The sequence below is a fragment of the Coturnix japonica genome, chromosome 16, assembly GCF_001577835.2.
Source record: "Coturnix japonica isolate 7356 chromosome 16, Coturnix japonica 2.1, whole genome shotgun sequence".
Taxonomy (NCBI): domain Eukaryota; kingdom Metazoa; phylum Chordata; class Aves; order Galliformes; family Phasianidae; genus Coturnix; species Coturnix japonica.
The window spans coordinates 225,256-240,939 of record NC_029531.1 but is presented as its reverse complement, the minus strand read 5'-3'; the positions used below and the strand labels follow the sequence as shown (position 1 = coordinate 240,939).

At 41.2% G+C, this 15,684-nt stretch overlaps 2 protein-coding genes across 9 annotated transcripts in view; one reads left to right on the top strand and one right to left on the bottom strand.

Annotated features, from left to right (window-relative positions):
• Positions 1-641, bottom strand: part of RACK1 (receptor for activated C kinase 1) — a 6,462-nt gene extending 5,821 nt beyond the window's left edge. The window contains exon 1 of the mRNA XM_015878561.2: positions 419-641. Within this exon, the coding sequence (XP_015734047.1) occupies positions 419-527 (109 nt within the window). The 5' untranslated portion in view covers positions 528-641. The remainder of the gene's footprint in view (positions 1-418) is intronic.
• A 29-nt stretch (positions 642-670) lies between these two features.
• On the top strand, positions 671-15,591 carry LOC107321541 (tripartite motif-containing protein 10). 8 transcript variants are annotated; one of them, XM_015878543.1, is made up of 40 exons: positions 671-777; positions 1,004-2,594; positions 3,467-3,518; positions 3,607-3,627; positions 3,920-3,940; positions 4,023-4,043; positions 4,140-4,160; positions 4,385-4,405; positions 4,506-4,526; positions 4,777-4,797; positions 5,010-5,030; positions 5,153-5,173; positions 5,653-5,673; positions 5,928-5,948; positions 6,042-6,062; positions 6,185-6,205; positions 6,412-6,432; positions 6,802-6,822; positions 6,976-6,996; positions 7,208-7,228; positions 8,068-8,088; positions 8,262-8,282; positions 8,361-8,381; positions 8,672-8,692; positions 9,676-9,696; positions 9,917-9,937; positions 10,432-10,452; positions 10,623-10,643; positions 10,921-10,941; positions 11,557-11,577; positions 11,797-11,820; positions 11,911-11,931; positions 12,073-12,129; positions 12,536-12,556; positions 12,692-12,712; positions 12,826-12,846; positions 13,033-13,053; positions 13,646-13,666; positions 13,758-13,778; positions 14,044-15,591. In XM_015878543.1, the coding sequence occupies exons 3-40, from the start codon at positions 3,506-3,508 to the stop codon at positions 14,553-14,555; spliced, it is 1,320 nt and encodes a 439-aa protein (XP_015734029.1). In that variant the 5' UTR covers positions 671-777; positions 1,004-2,594; positions 3,467-3,505; the 3' UTR covers positions 14,556-15,591. The 8 variants fall into 8 exon arrangements, with proteins under 8 accessions (XP_015734029.1, XP_015734030.1, XP_015734034.1 ...); XM_015878544.2 differs by having other exon boundaries at positions 696-2,594; positions 3,923-3,940; XM_015878548.2 differs by having other exon boundaries at positions 696-2,594; positions 12,109-12,129.
• Positions 15,592-15,684: the final 93 nt, after the last annotated feature.

Here is a 15,684-nt window from a genome sequence, read left to right as displayed (position 1 = left end):
TCCTCTACCACTGATGCTCTCCCCCTATCCCCCCTCCATCTCCCCCTATCCCCCCCATGCTTCCCTCTCTGCCCCCCTCCTCTACCACTGATGGTCTCCCCCTATCCCCCCTCCATCTCCCCCTATCCCAACTATGCTTCCCTCTCTGCCCCTTTCTCTACCACTAATGATCTCCACCCATCACTCCCCCCATAGACCCCATAGTTCCTCCCCCCCCCCTCTCCCCCCTCCTCTACCACTGATGGTCTCCTCTATTCCCCCTCCATTTCCCCCTTTCCCCCCCATTCTTCCCCTTCTCTACCACTAATGACCTCCCCCCATCACTCTCCCCCCCATAGACCCCACAGTTCCTCCCCTCCCCCCCTCCCCTATTCCCCACCTCAGACTAGGCCCGAACCCCTTCAGTCGCGGCCCTCACCCCGCGAAGCGGAGAGTATCATGTCCGGGAACTGCGGAGTGGTGGCGATCTGCGTCACCCACCCATTGTGGCCCTTCAGGGTACCCCGGAGAGTCATCTGCTCCGTCATGGCGGCGGCAGGAAGGGAGGATGGCGGCGGATTCAATGAAAGGGCCCGGCCCGGTCCCGCTTCAGCCACCCGTAATGGCCGCCAGCGCGGAGAGAGAAAGAGGGCGGGAACTTCCGGCGGAAGCGGAAGTAGACACCGGGTGGGTGGAGACAAGATGGCGGCCACAAGATGGCGGCCGCAAGATGGCGGCGAACGGGATTTAGAGGCGGATAGGGAAAGGCTTTTATCTGCCTCTGCAGGGATACTATGTGTGGGTAGAGCATTTTATTTCACATTTGTTGTTATTTAATCCTCTTTTTCTTTTCCCCAATAGGCAGTTTTGCCTTTTCACTTTGATTTTATCCCCTAACATTTTTTTATCCCCTAACATTTTTTATCCCCTAACATTACGTTTTTTTTATCCCCATTTGCACAGAGAAATCCCTGAAGCACGAAATAATTCAGTTTTAGCCCTTTTTAAGCCCATTTTGATTCAGTTTTTTGGCAGGATTCAGTGAAGATATGCTTCCAGAACCAGAAATAACACATCTTGAAGCCAAGAGATGCTTCCAGAGCCAGATATAACACATCTTGAAGTGCCAACATGCCTCAAAATGCAGAAAATTGCCCCAAAATAGGCATGAATCAGCAAGAACTGCAATAGGAATTGCCAACATGCCTCAAAATGCAGAAAATTGCCCCAAAATAGGCATGAATCAGCAAGAAACTGCAATGGAAAGTGCCAACATGCCTCAAAATGCAGAAAATTGCCCCAAAATAGGCATGAATCAGCAAGAAACTGCAATGGAAAGTGCCAACATGCCTCAAAATGCAGAAAATTGCCCCAAAATAGGCATGACTCAGCAAGAAACCGCAATGGAAATGCTTTCCTTGGATGACCCCGTAGATAAGGAGCCATTTGTTGGACGCCGCAATGTGGTTTTTACGGCCCCTGTGAGCTCAAGAGTCTTAAGTTTCACTCCCGACGTTCCAGATATGGAGAGCTCAAATGGCAAAGGTGAACGTCAGCTCTCCAGGGATGAAGGAATCTCTTCCAGGGTTTTCTGGTTGGATCACAGCGAGAGGATTCGCGTTCCTAAAGCGCCGAGTGATGTGAAGAGCTCGAATTGGAGCCAATGGCCACATAATTCCAAGGGAAAACCCGTCTACACCCTTTCTATCACCATAACAAAGCCCTTCTCCATCCACCCATCCCCTTTTTGGGTTTGGAGGTTGTTAAATCCCTTCTGAAATTGCTATATTGAACACATCCTTCATTCTTTATTTCTGAGGCAGCAATTCATTAACAAAGATCGCACCATGACTTCATTCAGAGTGAGATCAGCAATTTTAGACATCTTTTATGAACTTCATATCATCTCGTGTTGATCAGCAGCTAAAAGAAACAACCATGAAGGAATAGGAGTTTATCTCTGGGAGTGCTCTGCATTTTCATGCTTGTTTGGCTGATAAAAGGAAGCTGGGAGGATGAAATAATCCCAAATGATGAGAAATTGTGGGTATGGGAAGAGGTCCCCTCTGATGAGATAGGGGCAGAAGGGAGAAGACACGAGCTCATCTCATATGTCTTTATTTTAGGGCAATGCTAACTGGTACTGCCACATTATTTGGGGCCAGGAGTGGCTGCTGCCCCACTGGTGCCCAGAAATCAATGCTGCCCCATTGGGATTGAGGTCTGCTCACAAACCACATCCACCAACCAACCTATGGCCGATAGCAGAGAGGCAACCAAGTCAACCCTCCATTTCTACCCCTCTCTGCAGAAACCTGTTGCTGTCTATATAGGGATCCCCATCCCTCCCCCAGCCCTCCTTCCATCCTCAGCATTTAGCTTGGCTATAATTAGGCTCTGGGAACGTCCCTCTTCTGCCAGCACAGCTGTTGTGTCTACAATGATCCTTCCAGCTCCCTACGGACACGTAAACCCTCCAGCAATCCTAAATACCTATTTCCTGAAGTCCTGGGACAAACTGGGAGCTGCCAAAAATCTCCAGCCCCCCAACAGACGTGACCATCACAGCACCAAGGAGCGAAGCAACCGCAACGTGATTACGGTGCAGGTCTGGGGTAAGACTTTCTCTTTCTTCCCACAGCTCAGGATTTGGGGGGATCCTATTGGCTCTATGGGATCTTGGATATACAGGAGAAACGTGATCCGTTTGTGGTAGCGTGGAGCAAAACAACCTTTTAGGATCGTGCACCTGAATCTGACAGTACTGGAAAGCAGGCGAAGGTTTAAAGAGTCCTTCTGTGTTATTATTCCCTTAGGAAAATACAACACAGTAAACATTGGGGCTGCTTCCTTTGCTTTCTTGGCACTAATTTAGGTTCTCATAACAGCATTTATCTGATTGAGACCCCAATAGGATCAACAGGGGTAGAAGACAGCAGACAAAAAGGGATTGATGTTTCCTATGGGATCTGTTGCTTTTCTTGTGTGATTTGTTGCTTTTTCTCATCAAGATTTCTGCATTTCCTATGGGGCTTTTTGCTTTTTTAAAGCTTTTTCACCTCCACCACTGTAATGAGTAGGAATTTCTAGTGCTTTTAGGACATTGATGCTGTTATGAACGTAGGCATGAACTCGTAACAACTTCCTGGTGTGGTTTGCATGCGGTATAAGGAGGAGTTCATGGTGCTGTGGGCAACTAACAGAGATACCTGAGGGCTGGGCTATTTATGTGCCCCTTTAGGGGTCAGCAGATTCCTTTTATTCAGTGATAAATCATCTCATCCTCAATTTCACCAGTCCTCCCAATGTAGACCAAGTCGATGAACTGAGAAAAGCAACATAAATCATCAGTGACCCCAAATATTTATACCCTTATCCCATTTATTCCTATGAGCAAATGTGTTCTGGGCATCAGGAAGGTGGGAGATTCCAGATCTGTTTGTCCTTAATTGTGATCTTTTAATGACTTCTCTTCTTCTCCCATCAGGCAGGCATTTGGAAGTGGTTTAATTGGGAAGAGGACGTGATGATGGCATCAGGTAGAGCTCAGAAAGTGGTATTTATCAGCAAAGCAGTGTTCCAGATATGGTTCTTTTCCCCATTTTTCCCATATTTTTTCTTATTCAGGGAAGAGGAACGCGGATCTTGGTGAGTGATTTCCTTTCACCATCAAAAACTCCCTTTCTGTGTATAGAAATGGATGGATGTACTCCCTATTGATACCCACTCTCTTTATTCTTCCCTTGCATTTTTACTGCCCCCTATTTTAAACACATGAAAACCAAGCCCACATTAAATTAACTCATAAACAGTGCGATTTTGGGGCTGTTGTTTTCAATAGAAAAACATTGAATTAGTGCAGAATTACCTCTGGAGGTGACTTCTGCAGCACCCAAAGACAAGGGTGTAGGGCTGAGTGTTCTCTCTGTCTCTCTTTTAGAAGAATGGGACGCCAAAATCAGTGAGTGCCCTTTTTACCTCCTCCTTCATTGTAAGATATAGGTGTGGAGGGCCCGAATTAACATGAATTCCTCTGTTTTAAGGGAAGCTAACAGAAGATTTTGGTAAGTTGCTTATTATCCTCAATCTGAATGTGCGTTTCTACACCTTTACCATCAGTGATGACCAACGTGTGTGTGCTTTTCTCTTATTCCATTTAGAAGAGAGCGACACAGAGCTTGGTGAGTGCTTTGGGGTTCTTATCAAGGTGGAAAGATGTCCCTCTATGCCATAATGGGGGTTGGGAGGAGCCCTTCAGCCCTTCAGTTTATCCACGTTTGATACCTATATGGAATCAGGACACAGAACTGAAGGAGGAGGGCCAAAGTTTGGGGCATCTGGGGGTTCTTTTCACTCCTTCAGAGCTCCCAGAATTAACCCATGTCCATTTCTCTGTTGTTTTCAGAGGAATGTGACACAGAAGATGGTGAGTGTCCTCCATGGGAGGGCTCAGGGTTGGCCAGAGAACAACTTCCAGCAAATATAGCCCTTTTAATGTGTATTCTGATGTATTTATCTGTTTTAAGGGGAACTCGCGGCTGAGATCGGTAAGTCATGTGTGGTCATACACTCCTATTTGTACCTCTCGTCAAACAGGGTTCTGTGCAGCTTGAGTTGGTTCCCATGGGGTTTTTCTCCCTCTTTTCACATGATTTATGGGGGTAAAAACCAACAAAATGGCACAGAAAGAGCAGAGAGATTGCAGGAGGGGCGGGTGTTGGGTGTAGAACGGTGCCGTGTTCTGATCCAAGGGAGGGTGAAGCTCATGAGAATGGTTCTTTCTTTCTCTTTTTAAAGACAATCTGACTGCAGAGCTCGGTGAGTGTTTTCCTTTCCTTTCTGCTTTGTTTCATTGTTGGGTTTTTTAAGGGGGAAAAATACTTATTCCTCCCATGAACACACACACGTGTAACCCAACCTGGGCTGGAAGGAGGGTCCAACCATTCCAAACTGCAATGACAGATTGGAAGGTGATTCCATCGTGAGCACAAGGGAATTCTGACAGTGTTTCCTTTTATTTTCTCTTCCAGAGGAACGCGATAGGAAAATCAGTAAGTGCCATTTTCCTTAATTCATTGGAGGTGCTGGGTTCATGCTTGGGGGGGAAATAAGGTAATGCACTTTATTATGCCTTAGAATCAAAACTAATGTTAATCTATCTCTTTGTTTTAAGGGAAGCTCACATCAGACCTTGGTAAGGTTTATTTCCTTTAAATTATCCTTAATTCTTCAATATTGCTGGGTATGAAATAGGACACTATGCATATGAAAGTGTATATATATGCATACAGTCATTCATTCCTATGTGTGTGCTCATTAATTGCTATATATGTACTCACTGATTCATATATATGTGTATATTCGTGTGTATTTGTATGTATTTGTGTATATTTGCATATATTTGCATATATATGCATATGTGTGAAGGGTTTGGGGTTTCCTCTGCTTGAAGCGAGGGTGAATGAAAGAAGATAAGACCTCAATAAGCTTTGTTTTTAAAATACCAATAAGGAGAATTGGGAATAAAGCTCAAAAATGGGAAAAAGAAATGCAAGAAATGGGTAAAATATTTAGAAGTGCAAAAAGTTTAGAGAAAGGAGGCGAGAAATGACATTTTTGGTTGGGTTTGGGTTGCTCTGCATTTCTCCATTTATTTTCTCTCTTTGCTTTCAGGTGACGTTGACACAAAGCTCAGTGAGTGGAGATCTTTTTCCTCCCCCATATTTAAGAAGATTTGGGGTATTTTTAAGACTATTTAGGAATATTTGGACATTTCCTGTGGAAAATGAATTTCTGGTCTGCAAAAAAAACCAAAACAACTTTGTTTTTTGAGCATTTATAGTCTGAGAAGTGAAAAATAAAAGTAATGATCTGAGTGTGTTGGGGCCAATGGGTGAAAGAAAAGAGAAGGTTTAATATTATTTGTCTTCTTTCTCTTCTTTTCCCAGAGGAACGCGATAGGAAAATCAGTGAGTGTCACTTTTTTGGGGCCAAAACCCTTTTATTTGGGGGAGAGATGACTGATAAAAGTCATTAATCCTGTTGATTTTTCCTCTTTGCAGCCAAACTATCAGCAGAAATACGTAAGTCCTTTTCTTCCCCAATCTGAACCGTTTCTTTGTTTTCTTAGACTTCCTTTTTTTTTTTTTTTTTTTTTTTTTTCTGTTTTAATTAAAATTATCCTTTTTTTCCCCCTATTTGATAGGCAGACTGACTTCATTGCTGGGTGAGTGAGTGGCGCCGTCAAATCCCTATGCGGTTTTGGGCTGAAAGCCCTTAAAAATGGGAACTCACATTCATTTCTAATCAAATAAAATTGGGGGAAATGGGCAAAATGAGCACTGCAGTGAGCAGAGCTGTTGTCTTGGGGCAAGAGGGCTGTGTAAAAAATATAGATTTTAACCCTTTTTCCTTCTTTTTTGCCCTATTTAGGGGACCGCGACTCAAAGCTCCGTGAGTGCCATTTTATTCCTGATTAAAATCTGATTGAAGACGTGGATTTTCCTCAGCGTGCCCCTAAAACCTTTCCTTTTTTCCCCAAACTTTGAGTTTTTCCACCCAACCCCTTACGTTGCTCCTAAATGGGTGCATTGCCTGAATCAGTGGTTTTCTTCCGCATTTCCTATCCTGTTTTATTACGCTATATATTGCTATGGCGTATTGTGCTATAATGCCCATTGACCTTATTACCATTACCTGCCCTGTGTGTGAATCAGGAGATATATTTAATATAGAATAGATCTCCCTATTGATTTCTGATGTCCCCATGAAGGAAATGAAGGGATCTGATTTAAAATAAACTTTAATTTCTCCCTTTTTTAGGCAAACTGACATCAGAACTCGGTAAGCCATTTTTTCCCCCATTCCCATATAATACATGAAATTATTTATGGATGGATGGAAGTAAACCAGTTAATAGAGGTCAGATTTGTGCTAAAATAAACCGAAAACTGATCAAATTCTGCTTTTACTCATTTTTCTTCTTATTTTTTATAGCCAAGTGCGATGCAACGATCAGTAAGTGCTGCTCCATGTGCGGGTACCTCCAACTTTGGGTCATTGTCTGCTGTTTCAACACTAAAATGAGGCCAGAATTCCTTAAATCTAATAAAATTGGGGTCTCTCGAAGATATGGGGGAAAGTTGAGCCAGATTTTGAGGGGTTGGAAGGAAAATCTCAGGGGTGTTTCAGAAATAAAATGGAATTTGATGGTATTTTCCACTCTTAGGGCTATTTACAGTGGAACTTGGTAAGTCCGTTTCCTTTTAATGTGTTTCTTTTTAAATTATTATTTATTAGTAGTATGATGTATCAGTGTTATTATTGCTGTCTATACATATTGTTGTAGCACTTTGTTAATTGTTTTTATTGTACATCGATGTCTTCCTTATGCATATTATTATATTAACTGTTATTACTGGATAAGGTATAATACATAATATATATTATATTATTACATAATATATGTATTTTATATATATTTTAATATGTAAAACATATAATGTATAACATAATATATATAATAACATGTATGTTACATTACATATATGATTATTATATACTCTATACTATATGTATTATTTATAATATATGATACATACACATATGTAATATATAATAATATATATAGTATCTAGTATGTAATAATCATATAAAATGTAATATATATAATGTACAGTATATATAACATATAATATTATATATTATATATGTATATAATATGTATAATATATGTATATGTGTATAATGTAATATAATATAATAGTATAATTTAATATATATATAATATATATAATAAAATAATGTAATAATTTGTTATATATATTATAATACATATACATTATATTATTATTACAATACATTTACTTATTTCTGCCTTTTTCCACGTGTTTCATTGACCTGATTATAAACTAACTAAATTCTAAAGGCAGAAGAAGATGAAAACCCCCATATTAACACCAAATAATTGGAGCTATGGACCCTATCAAAGCAAAATCACCTTCATCACCAAATTAAGGATAAAAAGGTTTAAATGTGGAATGTACAAACAATGACAAATAACCCCCAATGGCTTTTTTCTTCCTATAGGTGAGCGTCACACCAAAATAGGTATGTGAGGTGTTTGCTTCCATCGTTTAAAAGGAATAAAATGCATTTTAAAAGCCTCTGTTCAGTGTGAAGTTGGCATCAAATGACTCATAAATTGACACTGATTGTCAATGAATTAACAGAAAAAAAGGCTAAACCTGAAAATAACATTTTTTTTCCATCTCTCTTTTAAGGGGAACTCACTGCAGAAGTTGGTAAGTCTCTTTCCTATCAATTTAAGCAAAAATGGTTCATCAGATATATAATAATCCCTTATTTCTGCCTATTTTTAGGGGACTACGATAGGAAACTTCGTAAGTGCCTTTAATTTTCACTGTTAAGAGTTAAACCTAATAATGTTGTTTTGATGCTTCAATGTGCTGAAGCCACCAAAAACCTGTTTTAATTGTAGAGCTGATATATATATTCTTAATATTCTTCCTAATATTTATGAATTTATAATATCTTCATAATATTCTTCCTAATATTTATGAATTTATAATATTCTTCATAACACTGATTAATCTGGATGTGTTTGCATTGGTCATTGATGTCACCAGAAAAAGATCCATATCATTTAATTCCCATTTCTCTTTATTTTAAGGGAAACATGCAGCAGAACTCGGTAAGGAATTTCCCTCCTTGGGTTTGTTCCCATATTTTTCTTTTTTAGGGGGATTTTTTGTATGGCTTTTTTCCTTCCTCTTCCCTTCCTCTTCCCTTCCTGTTTACTTCCTCTTTCCTTCCCCTTCCCTTCCTCTTCTTTCCTCTTCCTTCCCCTCTCCTTCCTCTCTCCTTCTTCTTTCCTTCCTCTTCCTTCCTCTCTCCTTCTTCTTTCCTTCCTCTTCCTTCCTCTCTCCTTCTTCTTTCCTTCTCTTCCCTCCTCTCTCCTTCTCTCTCCTTCCTCTCTCCTTCCTCTTTCTTCCCTCCTTCCTTCCTCTTTCCCTTCCTCCTTCCCTTCCCTTCCCTTCCCTCCCTTCCCTTCCCTTCCCTTCCCTTCCCTTCCCTTCCCTTCCCTTCCCTTCCCTTCCCCTTCCCTTCCCTCCCTTCCCTTCCCTTCCCTTCCCTTCCCTTCCCTTCCTTCCTTCCCCTTTCCTTCCCTTTCCCTTCCCTTCCCTTCCCTTCCCTTCCCTTCCCTCCCCTTCCCCTTCCCCTTCCCCTTTCCCTTCCCCTTTCCTTCCCCTTTTCTTCCTCTTTCCTTCCTAATCCTTCCTCTTTCCTTCCTCCTTCCTTCCTCTCTTTCCTTCCTCTCTTTCCTTCCTCTTTCCTTCCTCTTTCCTTGTTTTTCTTCCTCTTCCCTTCCTCTTCCCTTCCTCTTCCCTTCCTCTTCCCTTCCTCTTCGTTCCTCCTCCCTTCCTCTTCCCTTCCTCTTTCCTTTGGCACAGTTGCGTTGGTTTTGGGTTGTTTTCCTTTACATTTTTGAAGTTTTGAATGGGACGGGGGAATTTCCATTTGACTGACATTTCAAAGCAAAGGCTCAAGTGAATAAATAGACCCAAAAACACAGATTTTGAGCCAAAAAGACACCTCAAAATGAACCTGAATGTCTGCACTGAGGACAGAGCACAGTTGGGCTCTAATCTCTCTTTATTTCTCTCTTATTTACAGAGGAACGTGATCTGAAAATCAGTAAGTGCCACCCCAAAGCTCTGCTGGGCTTCATCCCCACAACATGGATTTTAACATATTTTCTACTATATTTATTTGACATTAGCGGTATTTCAAAACAGAAGGTAACAATGGGAGTAATAAGAATAGAATAAGAATCTTAGGATGAATAGTAACACAATGATGCAACGTGGGTACAAAAGCAATATCCCTATTTCTTTGTCCTTTTATTTCCTTCCAGGGGAACACGAAGCAGAGATAAGTGAGTGTTATTTTCTCTATTTTATGATGGAAAATCTCTGTAATTTAACAAATAAGCTCTATTACTTGAGGGTAGGTTTTTTTTGCTTAACCTAAATGCAGAGTACTTGAAATCCTACATACTGAATAGAGAATTTCCCATAGGAAAATAGGAGCAATTTGGGGCTGGAAGAAAACAGTTTCACTTCCTTGATGAAAAACTGAATGAAAAGGGGGAAAAGTCATGAAAATTGAGTTTTTTCCCTCAAGAATCTGTCATTAAACGTGTGGGAACCTGAATGGTGATGTCAACACTTTGTTTTGGGTTCAGCGCAACAAAATCTGTATCTCAGTCCTTTATTTCTCTATCACTGGTGTTAAAAAGTGCTGTTTTTAACTAAGAAAAAGTGCTGTCTTGGACTAATATTTCTTTTCTAATTAGTTTTTCTTTTTCTTTCCTTCTTTTTTTTGTTCTTTTTTCTTTCCTTTTCCTTTTTCTCTCTGTTTTGCTTCAAGGGCGCCTCACTGAGCTGCTCGGTACGTGCATTTCCTTCCTTCCATCTGTAAATCCAGCAACAAAACAAATGCAGTTTTGGGGTGGAAAAGTGGAGATTAAACACAATATTGATAAAATAAGTGCTTTGGAAAGGGTGTAATTATTATTTTTTCCTGAAAATTAATCCTTACTTTTTCCCTTCTGTTTGCAGAGGACCGCGATTCCGATGCCCGTAAGTCCCTTTATTTATCACAAGGCTGTGAATCCTTCAATGGGAAATGCAAGATTTCAGTGTTTGCCCCCCAAAAAATGTCCTTTATGAGACAACAAGAGATGAGGAAATAAAGAGAAATGTCTTTAATGAGGAAATAAGGAGAAACATGTTTATTTATTTCCTTATTTACACACTGGGTGGCTCTTTTCTGCTGAACATGATAGAAATAATAACACAAAATAGGAGGGAATGGTGATATTCATTCAATTCTGTTGTTATTCTGTTTAATTTTTAGGAGAACGGGACATCCTCATTAGTAAGTTGGCACTTTGGTTTGCTAAGAAATGCAGTTTCTGGGGATGTTTGGGTGCTGTGGGCGCTGTCATTGTTGGCTTTGTGTTGGATATGGAATTACTTCGAAAGAAAGAGGAGCAGAATGGAATTATTTAGAGAAAAAATGGGAATAAGTGGAATTGGTTGTACAAAAAAGGTGGAATAGAATGGAAATACTGGGGGAAAAAAGTGAAATAGAATGGATTTATTTACAAAATATGGAATGGAATTTGGGGAGGGGAAAGGGGAATTATTTGTCGGGAAAAAGAGCAAATGAGATGGAATTGTTTGGGGAGGAGGAAGAAAAGGGGGAGGAATTGAATGATTTGGGGGGAAAAAATAGGGAAAGGGGATGGATTTATTTTAGAAATACAGTTATGAAGGTTTCAGCCCATATCAGAGGGTTTGGTATCATTGAATTCCCCCATTAAGACCATCTGAGCGTCCTTGGGAAGGACACATGTATATAATATATGTATTATTTTATATATATATTATGTGTATATATATATAATATATATATTTTATTATTTTATATAATAAATTTGGAAGGACCAAATTTACTGCTGACACCTGATTCTGTTTTCTCCTTATTAAGGGAAGCTGTCAGAAGAGCTCGGTGAGTTATTTCCCCTTCCTTCCACAAAACTGCTTTGGGATATTCTTTTTGTTCATTTTCCTGCTTTGCCTCGTGGTATTTTAAGAGATAAATGGGATGGAACAAAGGGTTTTGGGGGTAAATAACAGGGAAAATGAATGGGATAGCAATGAGATGTAATAATCTATGGCACAAACGGTGATGGTGTGTTTCACATTTTGCTTGTTCTCTTCTCTTTAGAGGAATTAAGGGGTCAAGAAGTTGGTAAGTGAGATTCCTTCCCTTCTTCTCTCCAGTAGGATAAGGGATAATTTGGATTCTGATCTTATTTTTTTCCTCCCTTTATGTTCATAGAGGAGAGTGATCTGGAGACGGGTAAGCATCATTGCCATTCTATTGCTGGAAAACCCTTTGGCTGAAGGAATCCCCCATAAACATGCTGATGGGATGGGAATTCTTCAGGAGCTCTTGTACTGATACACAGTTATTATAATTTCTTCATTTTTTTATACACAGATCTTTCCTTTCTTTTCTCTTTTTCCCCCTTTTCAGAGGAACGTGATGCCAAAATTGGTATGTGTCCATCTCCTCCTGTATTTGTAGTGTCTTCAAGGAGGCCTGTGGGGTCAACTGGGGTTGTTTAGGATTTGGTTCATGATAGAATCTGGGGGAGGATTCAGGTGCCCAAAAACAGCATTAGGTCCCATATTCTGTTTTCCTATAGGCTTGGATCCTTCTCTTATGTACCTAAGAATATCTGAAATCCATAATACGCCATTAGATGTAACACATCCATTCATGATAGATCCATAGAATACAAGTAAATAGTCTATATGTACTTTAGATCCTATTTTCTGGTTAACCATGGCAAAAATACCCAGTGATTGAATGTCACCATTCAGGGATCCTGTGCGTGAAATCATGACTTTTACTTTAATTACAAAAAAAATGAAATTCAGTGTTTTTATTCTCTTTTAAGGTGAACTCTCCGCAGAAGTTGGTGAGTATTTTTCTGCCCAAAACCAAAACACTCAATTTACAGTCTGTTTTGAATACATGTTGTACATGGGTATATGGGTATATAAACCTATATGTTATAACAATTCTTTCTTCCTTTTCTCCTTCTTTTCTTCAGAAAAACAAGAGAGAAGAATTGGTGAGTATCAAACTTCTCCCCCAGAAGTGGACTTTGGTGCATTGGGAAGATCCATAACACCACATTGGTGCCAAACTTAATGGAAATCCTTTATTTCATCCTTATTTTTTCAGATGAACTCACTGCAGAGCTCGGTAAGTTGTGATTATAACTCATAACGAGTTATATATAATATACCTGTTATATATTATAACTATACTTCATAATGAGTTGTATATAATAAGGCATAGAAATATGGGTTTGCTTTGAGAGCCAAATCTTGGGAAGTGATAACATAAAAGGAAGAGGAAAATAACCATTTCTATTATTCCTCTTTTCAGAGCACTACAAAGCGAAAGCAAGTGAGTGTCTCCTTCCTCATCTTCGGCTCTGAAGAGATTTTGGGGGTTTTTGGGAGATTTACACATAGAACAGCACAAGATGAGAAGGCACCTTGAATTCAAGCTGGTTTGAAATGGAAGATATTTCAGATCTCCCCCATACCCAATTATATGATGGGATTAATTACAGCCTACCCAGGAAAGGAGCATTGAATAGTCTCGTGCTTCATTCAAGCTTAAAGTTCATCAGACTTAAGCTTAAAATACTTGTTCATTTTTTCACTTAACCCCCATATAAGTTAAAAGATGGGCTTTTAGCATCACTAGCCCACAGATGGTCAATTAACCCCCACGTAAGTTAAAAGATGGGCTTTCAGCATCAAGGAAGTAACCCACAAATGGTTAATTAACCCCCATGTAAGTTCAAAGATGGGCTTTGGAAGTAACCCACAAATGGTCAATTAACCCCCATGTAAGTAAAAAGATGGGCTTTCAGCATCAAGGAAATAGCCCACAAATAGGTCATGGTTTTCCAGAGCACCCACACACCTTCCTCATTAAATAGGAAGAATATATATATTAAAACTAATTTCTTTTTTTTTTCTCTTTTTAGTAAAATGTTTTGAGGAACATGGTAAGTTCCCCTTTCTCCCTTCTTTAGGTATCACATTTCATTTAAGTCTGCGTCACAGTTAATAATCTATCTTCTCATTATGCATTTTTAGGGAGAAGCGAAGAAAAGTTGGGTAAGTCATTGGGTTAATTGGGTTTCTGCTTGCAGGCCCCATCCAGGAGCTCAAATCCTCCTTTAAATATCTCCATTGTAGAAATAACCAGATCAGACATATAGGTAGAAAATACTGTACCTGCATGGAGGTGTTGGAGACCCTATTTATGTGTAGGGGAAGTAGAAAGTCAAGCTATTAAGCCTTGAGCTCCACAGAGACAAACCACACTATTAGATCTCAAGGAAAGCTGAGTTAAATAGATTTAATTCTTTCTTTTCCATAGTAAACGTGACTCTGGACCCGGATACAGCCCACCCTCGCCTCATTCTCTCAGAGGACCAAAAGAGCGTCAGATGGGAATACAGCTTTCAGGAATCCCCCGATGGCCCCGAGCGCTTTGACGTGGATCCCTGTGTGTTGGGTTGTGAATCTTTCACCTCTGGGAGGCACTGCTGGGTGGTGGATCTCTCAGAAGGGCAGTACTGCGCCGTCGGGGTCAGCAGAGAGTCCCTACAGAGGAAAGGAGCCGTCAGCTTTAACCCTGATGAAGGGATCTGGGCTGTGCAGCAATGGGGCTTCAAGAACAGAGCCCTCACCTCCCCTCCAACCCCACTGAACCTTCCAAGGGTTCCTAAAAAGATCCGCATCTCTCTGGACTACGAATGGGGCGAGGTGGCGTTTTTTGATGCGGAGAATCAAATCCCCATCTTCACTTTTCCTCTGGCCCGCTTCGGTGGAGAACGGCTCCGGCCGTGGTTCTGGGTGGAGCTGGGCTCCCTCTCACTGCCCCGATAACCCCACAATCACTTGAAGGTGCCTTACAACAGCTCATCAAGACCAGGGGTGGAATAACTCAGGAAAAGCAGCATCAAAACCTCATTCTCCCTCTTCCCAATCAGCCATTGCTGTGCAAAGGAAAGGAAACTCATCCTCAACATCGTCAACATCCTCTATGTGTCGTGTCTGGTGGGCCCCATTGATGTATGGGGGTGGCCCCTATTGACGTGAGGTAGCACCCCATTGATGTGAGGTGGGCCCCATTGACATGTGGGGTGCCTCCCGTTGATGTCTGGTGGGCCCCATTGACCTATGGGGTGCCTCCTATTGATGTCTGTTGGGCCCCATTGACATGTGGGGTGCCTCCTGTTGATGTCTGGTGGGACCCATTGACCTATGGGGTGCCTCCTATTGATGTCTGTTGGGCCCCATTGACATGTGGGGTGCCTCCTGTTGATGTCTGGTGGGACCCATTGACCTATGGGGTGCCTCCTGTTGATGTCTGGTGGGCCCCATTGACCTATGGGTGCCTCCTGTTGATGTCTGTTGGGCCCCAATGACACGAGGTGGCCCCCCACTGACATTAAATTGGGCTCAGATCTGGTTTGAGAAGATGATCCAATTCCAACCAGAGTCCAGGAGACTTTGGGGAACGCATGAATCCTATGGGAGAATGGATAACCCTTCATCCAAGAGCAAGCTGGCACGATGCTCTGGGGTGAAAACCCATAACACTACATGGTTTTAAGGTTTGGGGTGGCTCACAACTTACAGCTCTGCTTCCAGCAAGGTACTGGGATGCCCTAAACCCATGGAGAAGTCAAACCTTGAGATCATTGTGGGCCCATCTGCAATGGAAGGAGGCAATTATGGACATCACCGAAGCCACCCCAAGCTTTGGGGAACTTTGGTTTTCACCTTTTGCTGCACTTTAATAGGATTTCTGCATGTTCTTGGCCACCTGCTTAAAATAATAACCATTAAATCTTGCATTTTGGCCCGCTATGCGATGGGCTGGTGGTTCCCAGCTCACAATAAACCACTTGAGACTCTCTGGGGAATTCATTTGCTTTTTCCAGCTGGTTCTATGCAGGGTCCTCCAACCCCTTTGCAGCTCATAGGCTTTTCTTCACGGTCTCTACTCCAC

Bases quoted from the DNA above. Each gene is read 5' to 3' on its own strand.
- LOC107321541 (XM_015878543.1), top strand. The intron at 5,031-5,152 runs GTAAGTGCCATT...CTTTGTTTTAAG, and splicing joins GGAACGCGATAGGAAAATCA to GGAAGCTCACATCAGACCTT. The intron at 10,942-11,556 runs GTAAGTTGGCAC...CTCCTTATTAAG, and splicing joins AGAACGGGACATCCTCATTA to GGAAGCTGTCAGAAGAGCTC.